Source organism: Mytilus trossulus, chromosome 8, assembly GCF_036588685.1.
Source record: "Mytilus trossulus isolate FHL-02 chromosome 8, PNRI_Mtr1.1.1.hap1, whole genome shotgun sequence".
NCBI lineage: Eukaryota > Metazoa > Mollusca > Bivalvia > Mytilida > Mytilidae > Mytilus > Mytilus trossulus.
In genome coordinates this window covers 6,508,367-6,522,547 of record NC_086380.1, presented here as the reverse complement: position 1 = coordinate 6,522,547, position 14,181 = coordinate 6,508,367, and the positions used below count along the sequence as shown (strand labels likewise).

General features: G+C 33.5%; 1 protein-coding gene across 1 annotated transcript; it reads right to left on the bottom strand.

Annotated features, from left to right (window-relative positions):
• Window positions 1-949: 949 nt before the first annotated feature.
• Window positions 950-3,099, bottom strand: LOC134681544 (piggyBac transposable element-derived protein 4-like). Its single transcript, XM_063541188.1, has 2 exons — window positions 2,764-3,099; window positions 950-2,273 (listed from the first exon to the last, which is right to left on the bottom strand). Exons 1-2 carry the CDS (start codon window positions 3,048-3,050, stop codon window positions 950-952), a joined length of 1,611 nt encoding a protein of 536 aa, XP_063397258.1. The 5' UTR covers window positions 3,051-3,099.
• Between the last annotated feature and the right edge of the window lie 11,082 nt (window positions 3,100-14,181).

Genomic DNA, 14,181 nt, shown 5'->3' with positions numbered 1-14,181 from the left:
GTTTGTATCTACCTATTGACTAAATGTCTGTTAAATATTAGAAAGATTGAAAGATCAGGGGGCTCTCACCATCACCCTATGCTTTTTGTCCTAAAATTTGGACATTTTTTGACTGAAAAGTGACAATCTTAGCCCTCCGTAGATATTGAAGATGACGTTTTTTCTGGAAACTCCATCTAATACAATTTTTATATATACAGAGTCAATGATTTGGTTGAATTTTATGGACATTGAAAGACCAGGGGGTGTCAACGTCATTTAACGTTTTCTGTGCCATGGGCCGATTTTAGGCCGATTTGTATAAACTACGTTGACTGCCACGGGCCGATTTTCGGCCGATGTTTTTTTTCTTGACGTCGAACAATAGGTTTCAGTGACGTCGCTTTTTTTGTGTACTGTGGGAGGGGCTACGGCACGCTGCTTGGTTGCATGCAAAGTGCTTTCAATTTTTCATTAAGCCGCGTTGGCCATACTTTTATGCAATTTTTAATTTGTTTTAATTTGTGTGGATTTCCTGCTGATTTTTCTTTTTTGTATTGTATAAAAAAAAAATATCAAAGAAATATTACAGTTTCACTAAATAATGATAGCAGTCGAAAAACCAATTTTGATGCACTGCATGCGCAACTTTTATGGAATAATAATTCTTCAGAAGTACGCTGAATCGAAATCAAACAATACAACAAGCATAAAACATTCAATGAGCGAATTCGAATCCAAATAGAATGACCGATTAAAATCAATTTAAAAAACCCCAAATACCATCAAGAAATAGGTTAAATAGGGTAATTTCAAAAGTGCTTGTCATGCTCCTGGTACAGAGACATCTTTATTTGAGGGATGAGAATTCGATGCAATATACATGACTAATTTATGTAATTGTAGTGGGTTGTCTGAACACCTGCTATAAAATAAAAACATTTGATAAGAAACAAAAAATGTATTTTAATCATGATTCAACACATAAATGGTTGTCTTTACATTCCCGGTGAACACCTTTTCCGCAAACTCGACATACAGTCCTACTCCTCCTTCGACCCCCGTAACCATTTCTGTCTGAAAATACATCGCAATCTTTTTCTCTGTGACCGGGCAACTTTCTGATCCCGTTTTTGTTCTTATTTTGTCTATTGTCGTCTTGGTTTTCGTTTCTTAGCACCATGTGATTTTTAGCGAGATCCTCTATCAGTCTTTGTGTGAAGGATAGTCTCGACAATTTCGGATTATCGGAAGTGTTTTCTTTATAAATAATGTATGCATTTATTACCATACGGTGCATAAGATTAAAAACAACCTTTTTCCAAACCTTTAACGTTTTTTGTCCATCATTGTAACTCTCTGTCATCATGTCAGCCAAATCTACGCCCCCCATAAATTTATTATACGAGCAAATCAAAGCCGGTTTATCATTTTCTTGTGCTGCTTTAGAAAAAGAGGATATGATTCTAACTGGTTTTCGACCATTCCTTTCTTTATATGCACATAACAGAATTCTTCCTTGTCTAATATAAATGCTCTCCTTTTCCTGCAAAACAGGATTCTTGATTGTGTTTGGCATTTGCCGATTAGCGCGTAATGTTCCAGTGAACAATGTTCCTTTTGCTAAAAGCTCTTTAGCCAGGTTAATTGAGGAGAAAAAACTGTCAGTAAATAAATGATAAGCTTTGTTAAACAATCCTGCGGCATCTAACAGTTTGTTGACTACGTAAGCACCCTGTAACATTCTTTGTGGTGTTGGGTCATATTGTTTGCCTTTGTAAACACTGATTTGACAAATATAGCCACTGACGGCCTCGGCTAATACCCAAAGTTTGACTCCAAATTTCGCCGCTTTTGAAGGAATATATTGTATTATTGATGACCGGCCTTTAGATGCGATTAAGCTTTCGTCAATACTTAGGTTCTGTTTTGGAATGTAATGGTGTTTCGACTGTCGATTAAAAAGATCAACAAAGCACTGAAATTTTGATGTAGGTGAATAATTATCGTCGTTCCGATTCGGTATTGTATTATTATCTACGATATGAAAAAAATTAAAAATGCTCTGAAACTGATTTCTAGAAAACATGTTACGAAACCAAACAGTATCCTGACTTTTAAATTTGGTGTTCCAATATTCTGTAATGGATGGTTTACGTATGAGGCCCATGTTAAGTATTACTGATATAAATCCTTTCATCTCATCTAAAGTTACAGCACCAACTTTAAACCAGGAATGAAGACGCGAAAATCTTCTTATCCTCTGCTGACTAGTGATGAAGTCTTGTGCATACCTGTAAAAAAATTGACAGTATAATTGATATGAAATATACAAATAGTAAAAACAATCTTAGAATTAAAACATGTTAACATTCTCAAAGCGTGACTTAATAAATTATTAATTCACGAATGCTCGTAGCCCATTCGGTAATTTTTAGTGCTTTTTTGTTAAACGTCCAGCGTCAAATTAATGTGTATATTTAGGACAGTAGGACGAGAACATATACTCATACTAACGTTAAAAAAAATCCTCTACTTTGTACTAGTTCAGAAGACATGTCACCTCACTCTGACCTTTTATTGAATCAGCAAAATGATATACCAATTTTATATCTATAGTTTATATTATATTATGTATTGAAACGACCGGGCAAAGGTAAGAAAAAAACAAAGGAAAATGTCTTCATAATCGCAACGTGTGCATTAATATATCGTACTGAGTAAACTTATGACTATTTTCATATGTGAAATGTAACAAAACGCAACAGTTGTTGAAAACTTTACCTGTTTGTCTCTCTGACAATGTGTCGTAGAAAATCAAGTGTCAGAAACAGCAAGAAGTAGTCGATAGGTTTAGCGTCGGCAGCAGGGACATTCTGAGGGCCACTGTTCTCTACAAATCTTTGGTCGTGTAAATAGTCAATCTCCGGAGGTCTAACTCGAAACCAAGGATTGGCATTCATTGGAACATCATTCATCTCATCTTCAGATTCTGAGCTACCGCTTAAAACTTCAAAATCACCATCACTCTCCCCGTCTGAAAACTGCTCTGAATCACTGGAGTCGGCCATATTTGATTCACGAGGAATATGACGTCAACCGATATATTTTTACATGACGTCAAACATGAAATCGGGTGATATATTTTTGCGCCAAAAATGAACTTATTTGCGCCAATGCTACTTCTGCGCCAGTCCATTGAAAAAATATAGGTACCATTTGCGCAAATAAAAATATTCATATAATTTCGCCAATATTTTGAATGTAGCATCTATTTGGTTTTTTTTTTATATATTTTTGATATATCAACTACTTCGTAAATGATTTTTTCCCTTGTCTCGGCCTTCGTCCGGGCTTGGGATCGGAATTTTACCTACTGAGTTGAAGTCTTCCGGAGCCATGAAAATTATTTTTTAAGGTCATTTAGATAAAATATGTTGCTTTTCGTTTGCAGGCGGTTCTTAAAAATTTTGAATATTAGCCGGTTCTATGTCTGATTCCGAGCCTAATTCACTAGGCATTTTGTTTGGATATCTTGCAAATTTGAACATCAATTTATTATTCGAACGAGCAAAATATATTCAATACAAAGTAAATAATGTACTTTCAGAAAATGTTTTTTTATTAGTACCAAAGTTGAAAGAATTTGACAAATAGTAAAATTACAAGCAGAATATAATTATATTCACCAACAAAAGAAACACATCAACTCAAGTGGAAAATTTTCAATTGTCTATGACGGCATTATAAAAGTAACTGTGCTTGCAAATAGGCCCATACATTTACACAATGCTTGTTGCTGGGGTCATTTGTTTTAAGCCGGTGTATAGAGGAAAATTCTTCTTTTTCAAATTGTTTTCATTTTGTAGTAATGTTTCAATAGTTTCGGAACTTTCTCATCGATGTTTTTATAAATTGTTTGGAAAAGAAAAAACAAGGTGGAGAAAAAGGGAGACTAGTATTCAGTTTCAACAGCGTATCCCTTTTCAATCATTAATTTGTTAATTTTTTAATTGCAAAGATTACTCTTCGTGTTTGCAATTATTTTTTCTTCTTTACTTTTGAACATTTAAGCCACAGTACTTGTATCTTGATAAAGAAAATGCGTAACTATAATTCTTCCGTTTTCAAAAACTCTCCGAAATTTGTTAAATTTTGTATCAGTATAAATTGTAAAAATAAGGAAATGTGTAATGATTGCCAACGAAACAACTATCCACTGTTTATTTGAACACTGTGGAATCATCTTTCAACTAAAAAAACAACGAAACTTACTTTTAGTGTAAACAGTATTTATTAATGATATATATTACAATGTTACATAAAGTTCTAATAAATGATTCGGAAACAAGTCAAGTGTGAAAAAAACTTATATAAATCCGTCTCCCTAAACTTACGTTTGCCCATGGAATTTTTAAAAGTCATTTTTCATAAAAGTATTACCGAAAAAGAAAATAATATTTCTACGCATAGAGAAGCAAGAGGTCTCAAAATTGTCAATCAATCACTGAAAGACGTCATACCCTTTTACTCAAAATCTTATGACGCGACGTTATTGTTAACGTCACTGACGGCAAATATTCTTGTGTACTTTAGAAAAAAACAAGCTTGGCAGTAAACGGAAAGTTGCGGATTTTTTCCTGGCACTGAAAGGGTTAAGCGGTCTCGGGTAGGTTTTCGCTATATATTTTGAATATCCAACTGGCACTTTGGGCGCTCCGTAAACATAGAAGACAGGAAGTGTACCCAAAGTCCTTTTAGTCACGTTTGTATCTACCTATTGACTAAATGTCTGTTAAATATTAGAAAGATTGAGAGATCAGGGGGCTCTCACCATTACCCTGTGCCCTTTGTCCTAAAATTTGGACATTTTTTGACTGAAATTTTTTTTTTGGCTTTCCATATATATTTCTATTTATAGTTAAAAATATTTCTAGAGTTATTGGTTTTTCATTTTGTCGTAAGAAACATTATACACAATAGTACATCTTTGACGTCGTTTTCATGACAAAACTCTATATTACATACAGGCAAATAAGTCGCACGAAAAAGGGTTTATATTCGAGGGACAACGAGAAATTGCGACAGCTTGAAAAGGTCATTTAACCATCTCTGTGCCATGGGCCACTTTTGGGCCATTTTTTTCGTACTACGTTCAGTGCCAAGGGGCCACTTTTGGGCCATTGTTTTTTTTTACTCTGATGCTGTAAAATGTACTGTGACGTAACGTCATTGTTCTGGCTCCTTTTAAATACACAAAGCGCGCCAAATTCTTTAATTCTTTTAAAAGTAAGAAAGGTGCGTGTAAATCATTATTTATTAATATACGCATTTGATGAATAGTGTTTCCCTAAAATAGTATATTTTTAAAATAAATTCATTGATCTCTTACACACATTTTTTTCGTTACAAAGTGAATCTTTGCAAGTTGTTACAGTATAGACATGATTTTTTTACAGCTACATGTACCTTTGAATTTTTCGGGTCACATCTATCTCTGAATCGGTAGGTTACACTCACAAGCATATTGACGATGATATTTGAATATAAACCTGGTTTTGTAGTAGCGGAAAAGCAAATACCAATTTTCAAGTTCTGGTTTGACCAGGCCAGATCACATTTATTTAAAGTGTGTCTTTACACATATCTTTTTAAAACTTAAAAACTTATCTTATATCAGAATACACGCAACGGCGGGAACATGTAAAGTAGTACCTGCTTCCCTTGTTGTGTGTGTTTTTTTAAAGTAAAGATAATGTTACTCAATCATCAGTTTTATACACATATTGTAGACTCATAGTTTGATTTTTACTAGCCTGTTTTAAATATTTTTTTGTCATGACGCTACCAGTCAATCTTTGGTATTTTCTGCCATCCTGTAAATTGTTTATTTAGTTATTGACATTAAAAAGACAAGACAAAACAAAAGCGTTGACAATATAATATTTAAGAGATTAATTTATTCTTCAATACATACATGATTATTCATACAATCTTTGTGTAAGCCTTTGTTACAGTTTCTGCACGCCGTTTTTGTTCGATGACGACCGCCAAATCCGTCTCTATCCGAACACACGGAGCAATCCTTATACTTGGCAATTTTCCTTAAGCGAGTTCTTTTTTGTCTACCCGGATTAGCTTGTGCATTCATTTCACGAGATAGCAGATAATCGCATGAAAGATCTTCTATAATTGATTGTAAAAACTGTAGTCTACTCTTGACTGGTTGATCAGACGTGTTTTTGCAATACAAGATATATGCATTAATTACAATGCGCTGCAAGAAATTAAATGCAACTTTCTTCCATACCTTAAAAGTTTTCCTATTGTCATTATAATGCGTTACCATCATGTCTGCCAGATCGACCCCGCCCATGTTTTTATTGTAGAATTCAAGTATTTGTGGTTTATTGTCATTATTTTGGGTAGCCTTTTCGTACGACGATAAAATACGAACGGATTTCCTTCTAGCCCTTTCACGATAAACACACATGAGAATAGGTTCCTGTCTTGCGTATTTAAATTCGCGTTCCGTTAATACGGCATGTTTGATCATGTTTGGCATGTTTCTGTTCTGTCGAATTGTCCCGGTGAAATAAGTATCAAGTTGAAAAAGCTGTTTAGCTAGCGCGATGGAAGTGAAAAAGCTGTCGCACACAACATGATATTTTTTACGTAGTAACCCAGCTCTTTCTAACAAGTTATTTACAACGTAGGAACCCTGGGTTAGTCCTGGTGGTGTTGGGTCATATGTCTTTCCTCTATAAATTATGGCATGGATGATGTATCCTGTTACTGCCTCAACGAGCATCCAAACTTTTACCCCGAACTTTGAACTTTTTGTTGGTATATATTGAAGCATGCATGTTCTGCCCCGCGTCCCTATCAAACTTTCATCAATACTTAAATTTTGTTCCGGTTTGTAATGGAATTGTGACTGTCTATTAAATAAATCAATAAGGCACTGAAATTTAGCTGTTGGACTGTAATTTTGCCGGGTATGTTATTATTGTTAGTAAGATGAAAAAATTTGAAAACAAGTTGAAATCTGTTTCGACTAAACATTTTCCTAAACCATGATGTGTCGCTTTTCTAACCAAACCCATATTAAGAATGACAGCAAAGAATCCTTTTATTTCAGTTAATGTAGTTTCTCCAACTTTAGGCCAAGCATGTAACCTTGAGAAGCGTCTGATCCTTTCGCGACTGGCTATAAAATCTCTAGCATACCTACAAGAATATCGAAAATGTCATTCCCTTTAAAAAAAAAACCACATTTTCAAAGGTAAAGAAAAAAAATAAGTCTGATATTCGATAATTGTATTTTTGGGGTACTTTTGATATATCTTGCTTTGCATTATGAGCTCTTGCTTCGCGTTGAAAACCTTACGATTATCAGTATTGTTCCTTGTATCAGTGACATTTGTTCTCTATAAGAAACATGTTATGGGACAATTAAACCACATCTTTCAATTCTAATTTAATATATTTTCTTTTATGTAGAGTTACAATTTGACATCGTTATATAAGTGTTGTATCAAGTTTCAGTTTCTGACAGTCGTGTATATAAGATTGATACATTGTTATAAATGCACAAATCAACACTCTCCAAGCTGTTTCTGCTCTTTTGAAGAGTTGCTGTCTCTTTGATCTATTCCCAATTCAAATTTAAGTCCTTTTTATGTAAAATGTGCTAACTAACAAGAATAGAGATACCGTAAATTGGAATTGTTATTTTGTTTATTCCATATGTTATTTTGTCTAAAATTTAATAATTGATATATTTATAAATATCGTTACGACTATAGCTTTTGAATAAATACCTATTAGTTTCCTGGACAATGTGCTGTAAGAAGTTTAATGTCATCAGTAGGTAGAAATATGCTATAGGTTTCGAATTTTGGTTTGGCATATTCTGTGGTCCAACAGTTTCCTGAAAGTCTGGCTGGCGACGCTCTTCTTCGGGTGGAAATATCCGAAACCAGGGTTGAAGCACCTGCTCGTCATTTCTATCATTTTCTTCACCTCCTTCTCCTTCCTCACTATCATATTCAGCTTCTAGATCACTTTGGTCAGATTCGGAAAAAGATTCATCTGAATCGTCCATGTTTTCGCTGAGGATTTTTTTATGATGACGTCATTGATTTCAATGACGTTGACGTTCCAACACCATAATTCCCGCAAAATTTAGATTTAATTTGTTAGTTTTGATAAAAAAAAAAGAAGAAGAAATCCAATATTGCACGTACAGTTAGTGATATTAGTATGTTTGAGGGGGGATAAGATCTTTATCGGGACTCCGGGATTGAGTGTTTTTAAGCTCGGGATTTCTGGATTGACCCTTTCTAGTACGGGACTTTATTTATTCGAATTTCGGGACCTCGGGATTTCGCTTTTTTAAGCCCGGGATTTCGGGATTGCGTGTTTTTAAGCCCGGAATTTTGGGATTAGGACCCTCCTATCCAACCTCATGTATCATACAAGTAAAGAAGAAACATTTTTTTTCTTTTATTACAAGATTTACGGACAATCATGCTGAAGCGTTATAATTGACATTAAAAAGTTATCGTAAAATAACGGAACTCTAGTACTCGCTGTTAATTATTTGTATAATTGTTATGTACATCATGTACCTGTAAGTGTATATCACCGGATTTATATTCTCTATCAGTTGTTTATAATGCCTTTTCAATTGTGATGAAAAAAATCGCTAATGTATGGAAAAGCTGTCGGTCAATTCATATTTGTTTTGATACGGGAAGACAATACAATTCATTATAAAAGTTAATATATGTCTTAGAAATATGGTCAAATTAAAAGATTGTCTCTAAAAAAACAAGTCTATGTATGATTAGGTATGCGTCTTTTATTAGAAAAAAACAGCTACTTAAGCTAAACAAAACTATGTTCTCAAGTTTTATTTAATTACGAATTTTATTTCTTTTTAGAAGAAATAATGTATTTATGCATATAAAATACTATACAAATTATGCTTATTTATATATATGTAAAAATCAATTATTCAGTAAATTTTCATTTGACCCTCGATTTTTACCTACCGTTTTCTTGCAGTAAGCCTACACTATGACGTTAGAGTACAGTAACGTCATAATGCACAACCAGTCTGGATGAAAAAACAAGCCTTGGCACTGAACGTATATTTCTAAGATACCACGGAAAAACAAATAAAAAATCATATTTTTTTTTATTTCGATTATTTCCTCAATGAAAAGATAAGGACAAAAAAATAAACAAGCGAACAAGCATTGACGTCTTAAAAAATAACCTATTGATATAAAAGTAAAAAGATGTGTTAAAAAAGGCAACAGTAGTATACTGCTGTTCGAAATTCAGAAATCGGTTGAGAAACAAAAATCCGTGTTACAAACTAAAACTGAGGGAAACACATTAAAATAAAAGAGGAGAATTACGACACCCCAGGAAAACAACACTAAAATATAACACACTGTGGGGACGATATCTTATAATATAACTCTGATAAAATACACAACAGCTTTGTAGGTTGACGTTTACTAGTTACTAAGAGAAGAGAAGGAGACGTCGCCGTGTGACGTCGACCTTAGATACAAAAGACTTCCGATACGTTGCCGGTCCCGCGGTCTTCTCGACACACACACAGAAACGGACTACAATATAACAACGGCCGTTTTCCTGATTTGGTACAGGACATTTTAAGAACAAATAGTGGATTGAACCTGGCTTTGTTGATAGACCAAACCTCCCGCTTTTTATGGTAAGATTCAATGACAACTATATCCACTAAAAGACTAGGTACGATAAAGGGTGTTTTGGTCCCATCCACAAATAAGTTATCATAATACCATTGATGGTTTTAGTATAGAAACATGAAAACACACTGATTTTATGGTGTTCTGGTGAAAGGATGATTGCCTAGAAGCTTTATCTGTAAGAATTCAAATATTCCAAAATGATATTGTTTCTCCAGGAAGAACTTACAGTCACAAATAAAAAGCCCCTTTATTATCCATTAAAATATGCTTACAGAATACATAGCAACAGAAATAATGCCTAGCAACGGTAATAGTATGTTCACCCTCTATGAAGTATACAAATGACAGTTGTTTGAAAACAAATCTTTTACGTATGGTGTTTCATTTCCATATACTATCATACACATTATTATGCTTAGCCAATTCCGTAATTGACCATATCAATACAAATGGTGATTGGCAACAGCAAAAATATATTTGAATTGAAGACAACTACAAATCAATTTGTCATTTTATTTAACAAAATTAAATGTATCTTTTTTTACGACTCACTTATGGAGCATAGATACCCAAATGCTGGTAAGCAAACAAAAAATGATATAGAGAATATTTTTTCAGAAATAGGAAGTGGCACACGTTTTTTGGTAGAAAAAGATTGTCTGGAAGGCGGGGGACATCACTATGGCCATGACACACAATTGTGTTGAATATTTTTGGTTGATCTTTATAACTGTTACACTTACAAAATTAAATAATTAAAAAGTTAACATGGTGTCGTAATTATTTCTTTTGTCGTATCAACTAAAATGTAGGTAATTGTACACACTTTTGTAATTCATTTTCGCCAACAATGATAATTGTCTAAAATGTTAACTTGTCATACCATTCTTTATAGAAATGCGGACGTGAAAAAAAAATCACTTTTCATTAAAGCATTTATGAAGATTGATATCTTCCAGGGAGACGATGTCGTCATTTTTGAGGGAAAGAAGTCCCCTAAAACAGTAGAAAAAAATCAATAAAAGAATATAATTTCAAATGTACTAATGAACTCAAAATTTGCCTCGAAATCTAGTTCTTTCTTCCTCCGGTCTCGTTTGTCATGAGACTTTGGGTAAACTATGACCAACATCGGAAACGTTACGGTGCATCAGGTTCTTTTTTAACATTAAAAATGTTAGAATTATAAAAAAAAAAAAAGTAATTGATACTGACTGTGTCCCCTGCCTCATATTAAAACAAAAGACGTGTTTCTGAGTAGTACAACAATGTAATGTTAACATTAATATCGATCTGTTGAGAAAAAAAAATTGTATTCAACATATGTTCCTGTTTAGAAAACACTAATGAACGGAGATTACATGCTTAACAAAGCTGTGTAGATCGATTAAAGAAAAGGACAAAGAGAGACAACTCAACTATGACAGTCTTTGATATGTTGTTTTGGTCGGATAACAAAGAAACAAATAGCCAGTAAAAGTCGTTTTATTTCGTTCTCTGGTAAGTGTTCAACAACTCATCTTTTGGTGATTAAACCGGTTACAATCAAAGATCGAAGCATTTACTTTTATAATTTAATACATGAACTCTTGTAATTTAATATATATACTTTTGTTATTTAATATATATGAACCTATACGTGTTTCTCGTTTCTCGTTTTGTTTATATAGATTAGACCGTTGGTTTTCCCGTTTGCATGGTTTTACACTAGTAATTATGGGGCTCTTTATAGCTTGTTGTTCGGTGTAAGCCAAGGCTCCGTGTTGAAGGCCGTACTTTAACCTATAATGGTTTACTTTTTAAATTGTTATTTGGATGGAGAGTTGTCTCATTGGCACTCACACCACATCTTCCTATATCTATTTTGTAATTAGATATATGAAAATAGATGCATGAATTTTTATATATAGGTTCAGTCAAACTCGCAAACCAAATATGTGTATATCTATTGAAAAAAAAAGTAAGGATTTTAACTAATTGGTTGTAACTTTATCCGACGTTTTATTGAAATCTAAATCGTCACTATCGAAAGGACCTAGCGAATGAGCTGAGTTATATAAGTAAGCAAAGCAAGACAGTGCAAAAGAAACATCACCGTCAAAGATGGAAAATTAACAATAGGGAAAGAAAATTCATCCCTTGTTTACCTTAGACCGTTTGGAGCACCTCTTTCTCCAAATTTTGTTTTTTATTTAATGTTTGGAGATATTTCTTTAATATAAGATAAGGGGTAAAGTAGTACAAAAATGAAATGTTAACATTAATATCGATCTGTTGAGTTTAGAATTTGTATTCAACATATGTTCCTGTTTATAAAACACAATTCAACGGAGATTACATGCTTAACAAAGCTGTGTAGATCGATATTAATGTTAACATTACATTTTCGTACTACTTTACCCCTCATAAACACTTATTTTGTTTTACAATTCAACGGAGATTACATGCTTAACAAAGTTTTGTAGTTTCTGCGCTACAAAAGACATGTTTATGCTTCGACATGATCAACATCTGTGTCACAGCGGTCACCTCGGACAAAAAAGGAAGTTATCAAAGGTACCAGTATTATAATTTAGTACGCCAGACGCGCGTTTCGTCTACTTAGACTCATCAGTGACGCTCATATCAAAATATTTATAAAGCCTACAAGTACAAAGTTGGAGGGCATTAAGGATTCAAAATTAAGTGTAACCCACCTGTGGGTTGGAGATACACTTTCAGCAGCATAGTAACTTTCTTCTTAAGCGTTGGTAAGTTTTCTCTTCAATGAAACTTAAGATAGGTTGGATGGCTTCATTTCTTATGTTTTGGAATAATTTGTTTTCTCTATTCTATTTGCCCCCTGATTTTGCACTCAGTTTTGGCCATTGTTCTCTATTCTGTAACCCCCCGACCCTTATAAAAAGGCCATTGCAAAGTGATGTGTTGTCCGTTCGGTTGGATTTATTCTTTGATATGAATGCGAGTGAGCAATATTTACATTTTTCACAATTTAACATATAACTGATGAGATGTATAATTTTGATAAGCTGACGAAAACTTTGTTTTCAATCGCAAGCAGTGAAATGGGAATTAATTGAATTATTTTCAAAGACGGATCTAGGGGGAACGCCCCCCCCCCCTTTTCGTAGGAAAAAATTGGTTGATTACAAAGGGAATCACTGAAGCATGACTGGAGTGCCCACCCCCCCTTTTAGGTCAGTCAGCGGGCCCCGCTTTTGGAAAAGTTCTGGATCCGCCACTTATTTTGGTATATATACGGTCATTTAATTTCTAGCCTTGTTCTATAGTTGAGTGAACCAAAAACAAGTTCTAACAAAAAAATACATGTACCGTAATGAATAAAATTTTGAAATGATTCGGTTATGTATAAAAGTAATGGCATTAAAGTTAAAAAGAAAATGTTATAGATATCATATAATGTCGTAGAGCTATACAAACGAAATTGGATTTGTTTATTCAGACTCATTTCTGTCTTCAGATTATTTTCATACAGCCGTAGTCTTTTGACCGATAGGAGATTTTTGCATTTAAATATTTTCTTTAATGCCTTTTGAACGTTCTAATATCAAGTGAGGTCGAACACTTGGAGTTTCGCCTGGCATTGATAAAACGACACAGATTTCTAAAATTGGTCGGCCACGAAACAATTAGATATAAGTAGAAGATATTAGAAGACATTATGATTGCCACAGTTTAATGTTTATTGATGTGACATGTTTGTATATCTTTATTGAATAAAATCAGCAGCTCAGGAAGTAAAAAAGCAGAAGCTAGTCGAAAAACATACGTTTGGGTTTTATTTATCTTTGTGGTAATAGTGGTGTTATGTCAATAACATAAGGTAAAGAGAAAACTGTATAGTAGAACCTATTTTTTGGTTTAGATCTGGGTTTCTTTTTCATCTGATTTGTAGAAAAAAAAGAAAAATGGATATTATAATTTTAGTATTATACTAGTACACGTGATTATCATTATTAAAAAAAATCATAATATATGTTATATTGGGCCGGTTTACAGGAATAATTTGCAACTGGTATTTTTTGTCCTCAATTCTCTATTTTATAAGCCCCATCCACAATTTCCTGCATGTATTTTTTTTTTCCATATCGTCCTGGATACACACGAAATGTTGATCCACAGACTTAATGCAAACACTCATCAATCTCAATTATTATTTAGACATTTATATGATGATATACAAGATCGCTTTGAAGTGTTTATCAATAAAAACTTATCTTAAATAAATTATTAATGTCTTTCGAATTTACAGTTTAGCTTAAAATACATAGTCGGTAAAGCGGGAAGACTAGAAACGTACGTTATTGAATTTTTTGTATATGTTCCGGACCATATGAGTATTTGGACCATACGCGTATGATCATAAAATTACCTATATGATAGCGTCTTTTTGATGACCGGTCAAACCATATGAAGAGTTTAGAAGTAT

Excerpts from the sequence above, each read along its gene's own strand:
- LOC134681544 (XM_063541188.1), bottom strand. The coding sequence starts at position 3,050 with ATGGCCGACTCCAGTGATTCAGAGCAGTTTTCAGACGGGGAGAGTGAT. Across the intron at positions 2,274-2,763 it reads ATTGTCAGAGAGACAAACAG|GTATGCACAAGACTTCATCA; the intron begins GTAAAGTTTTCA and ends ATTTTTTTACAG.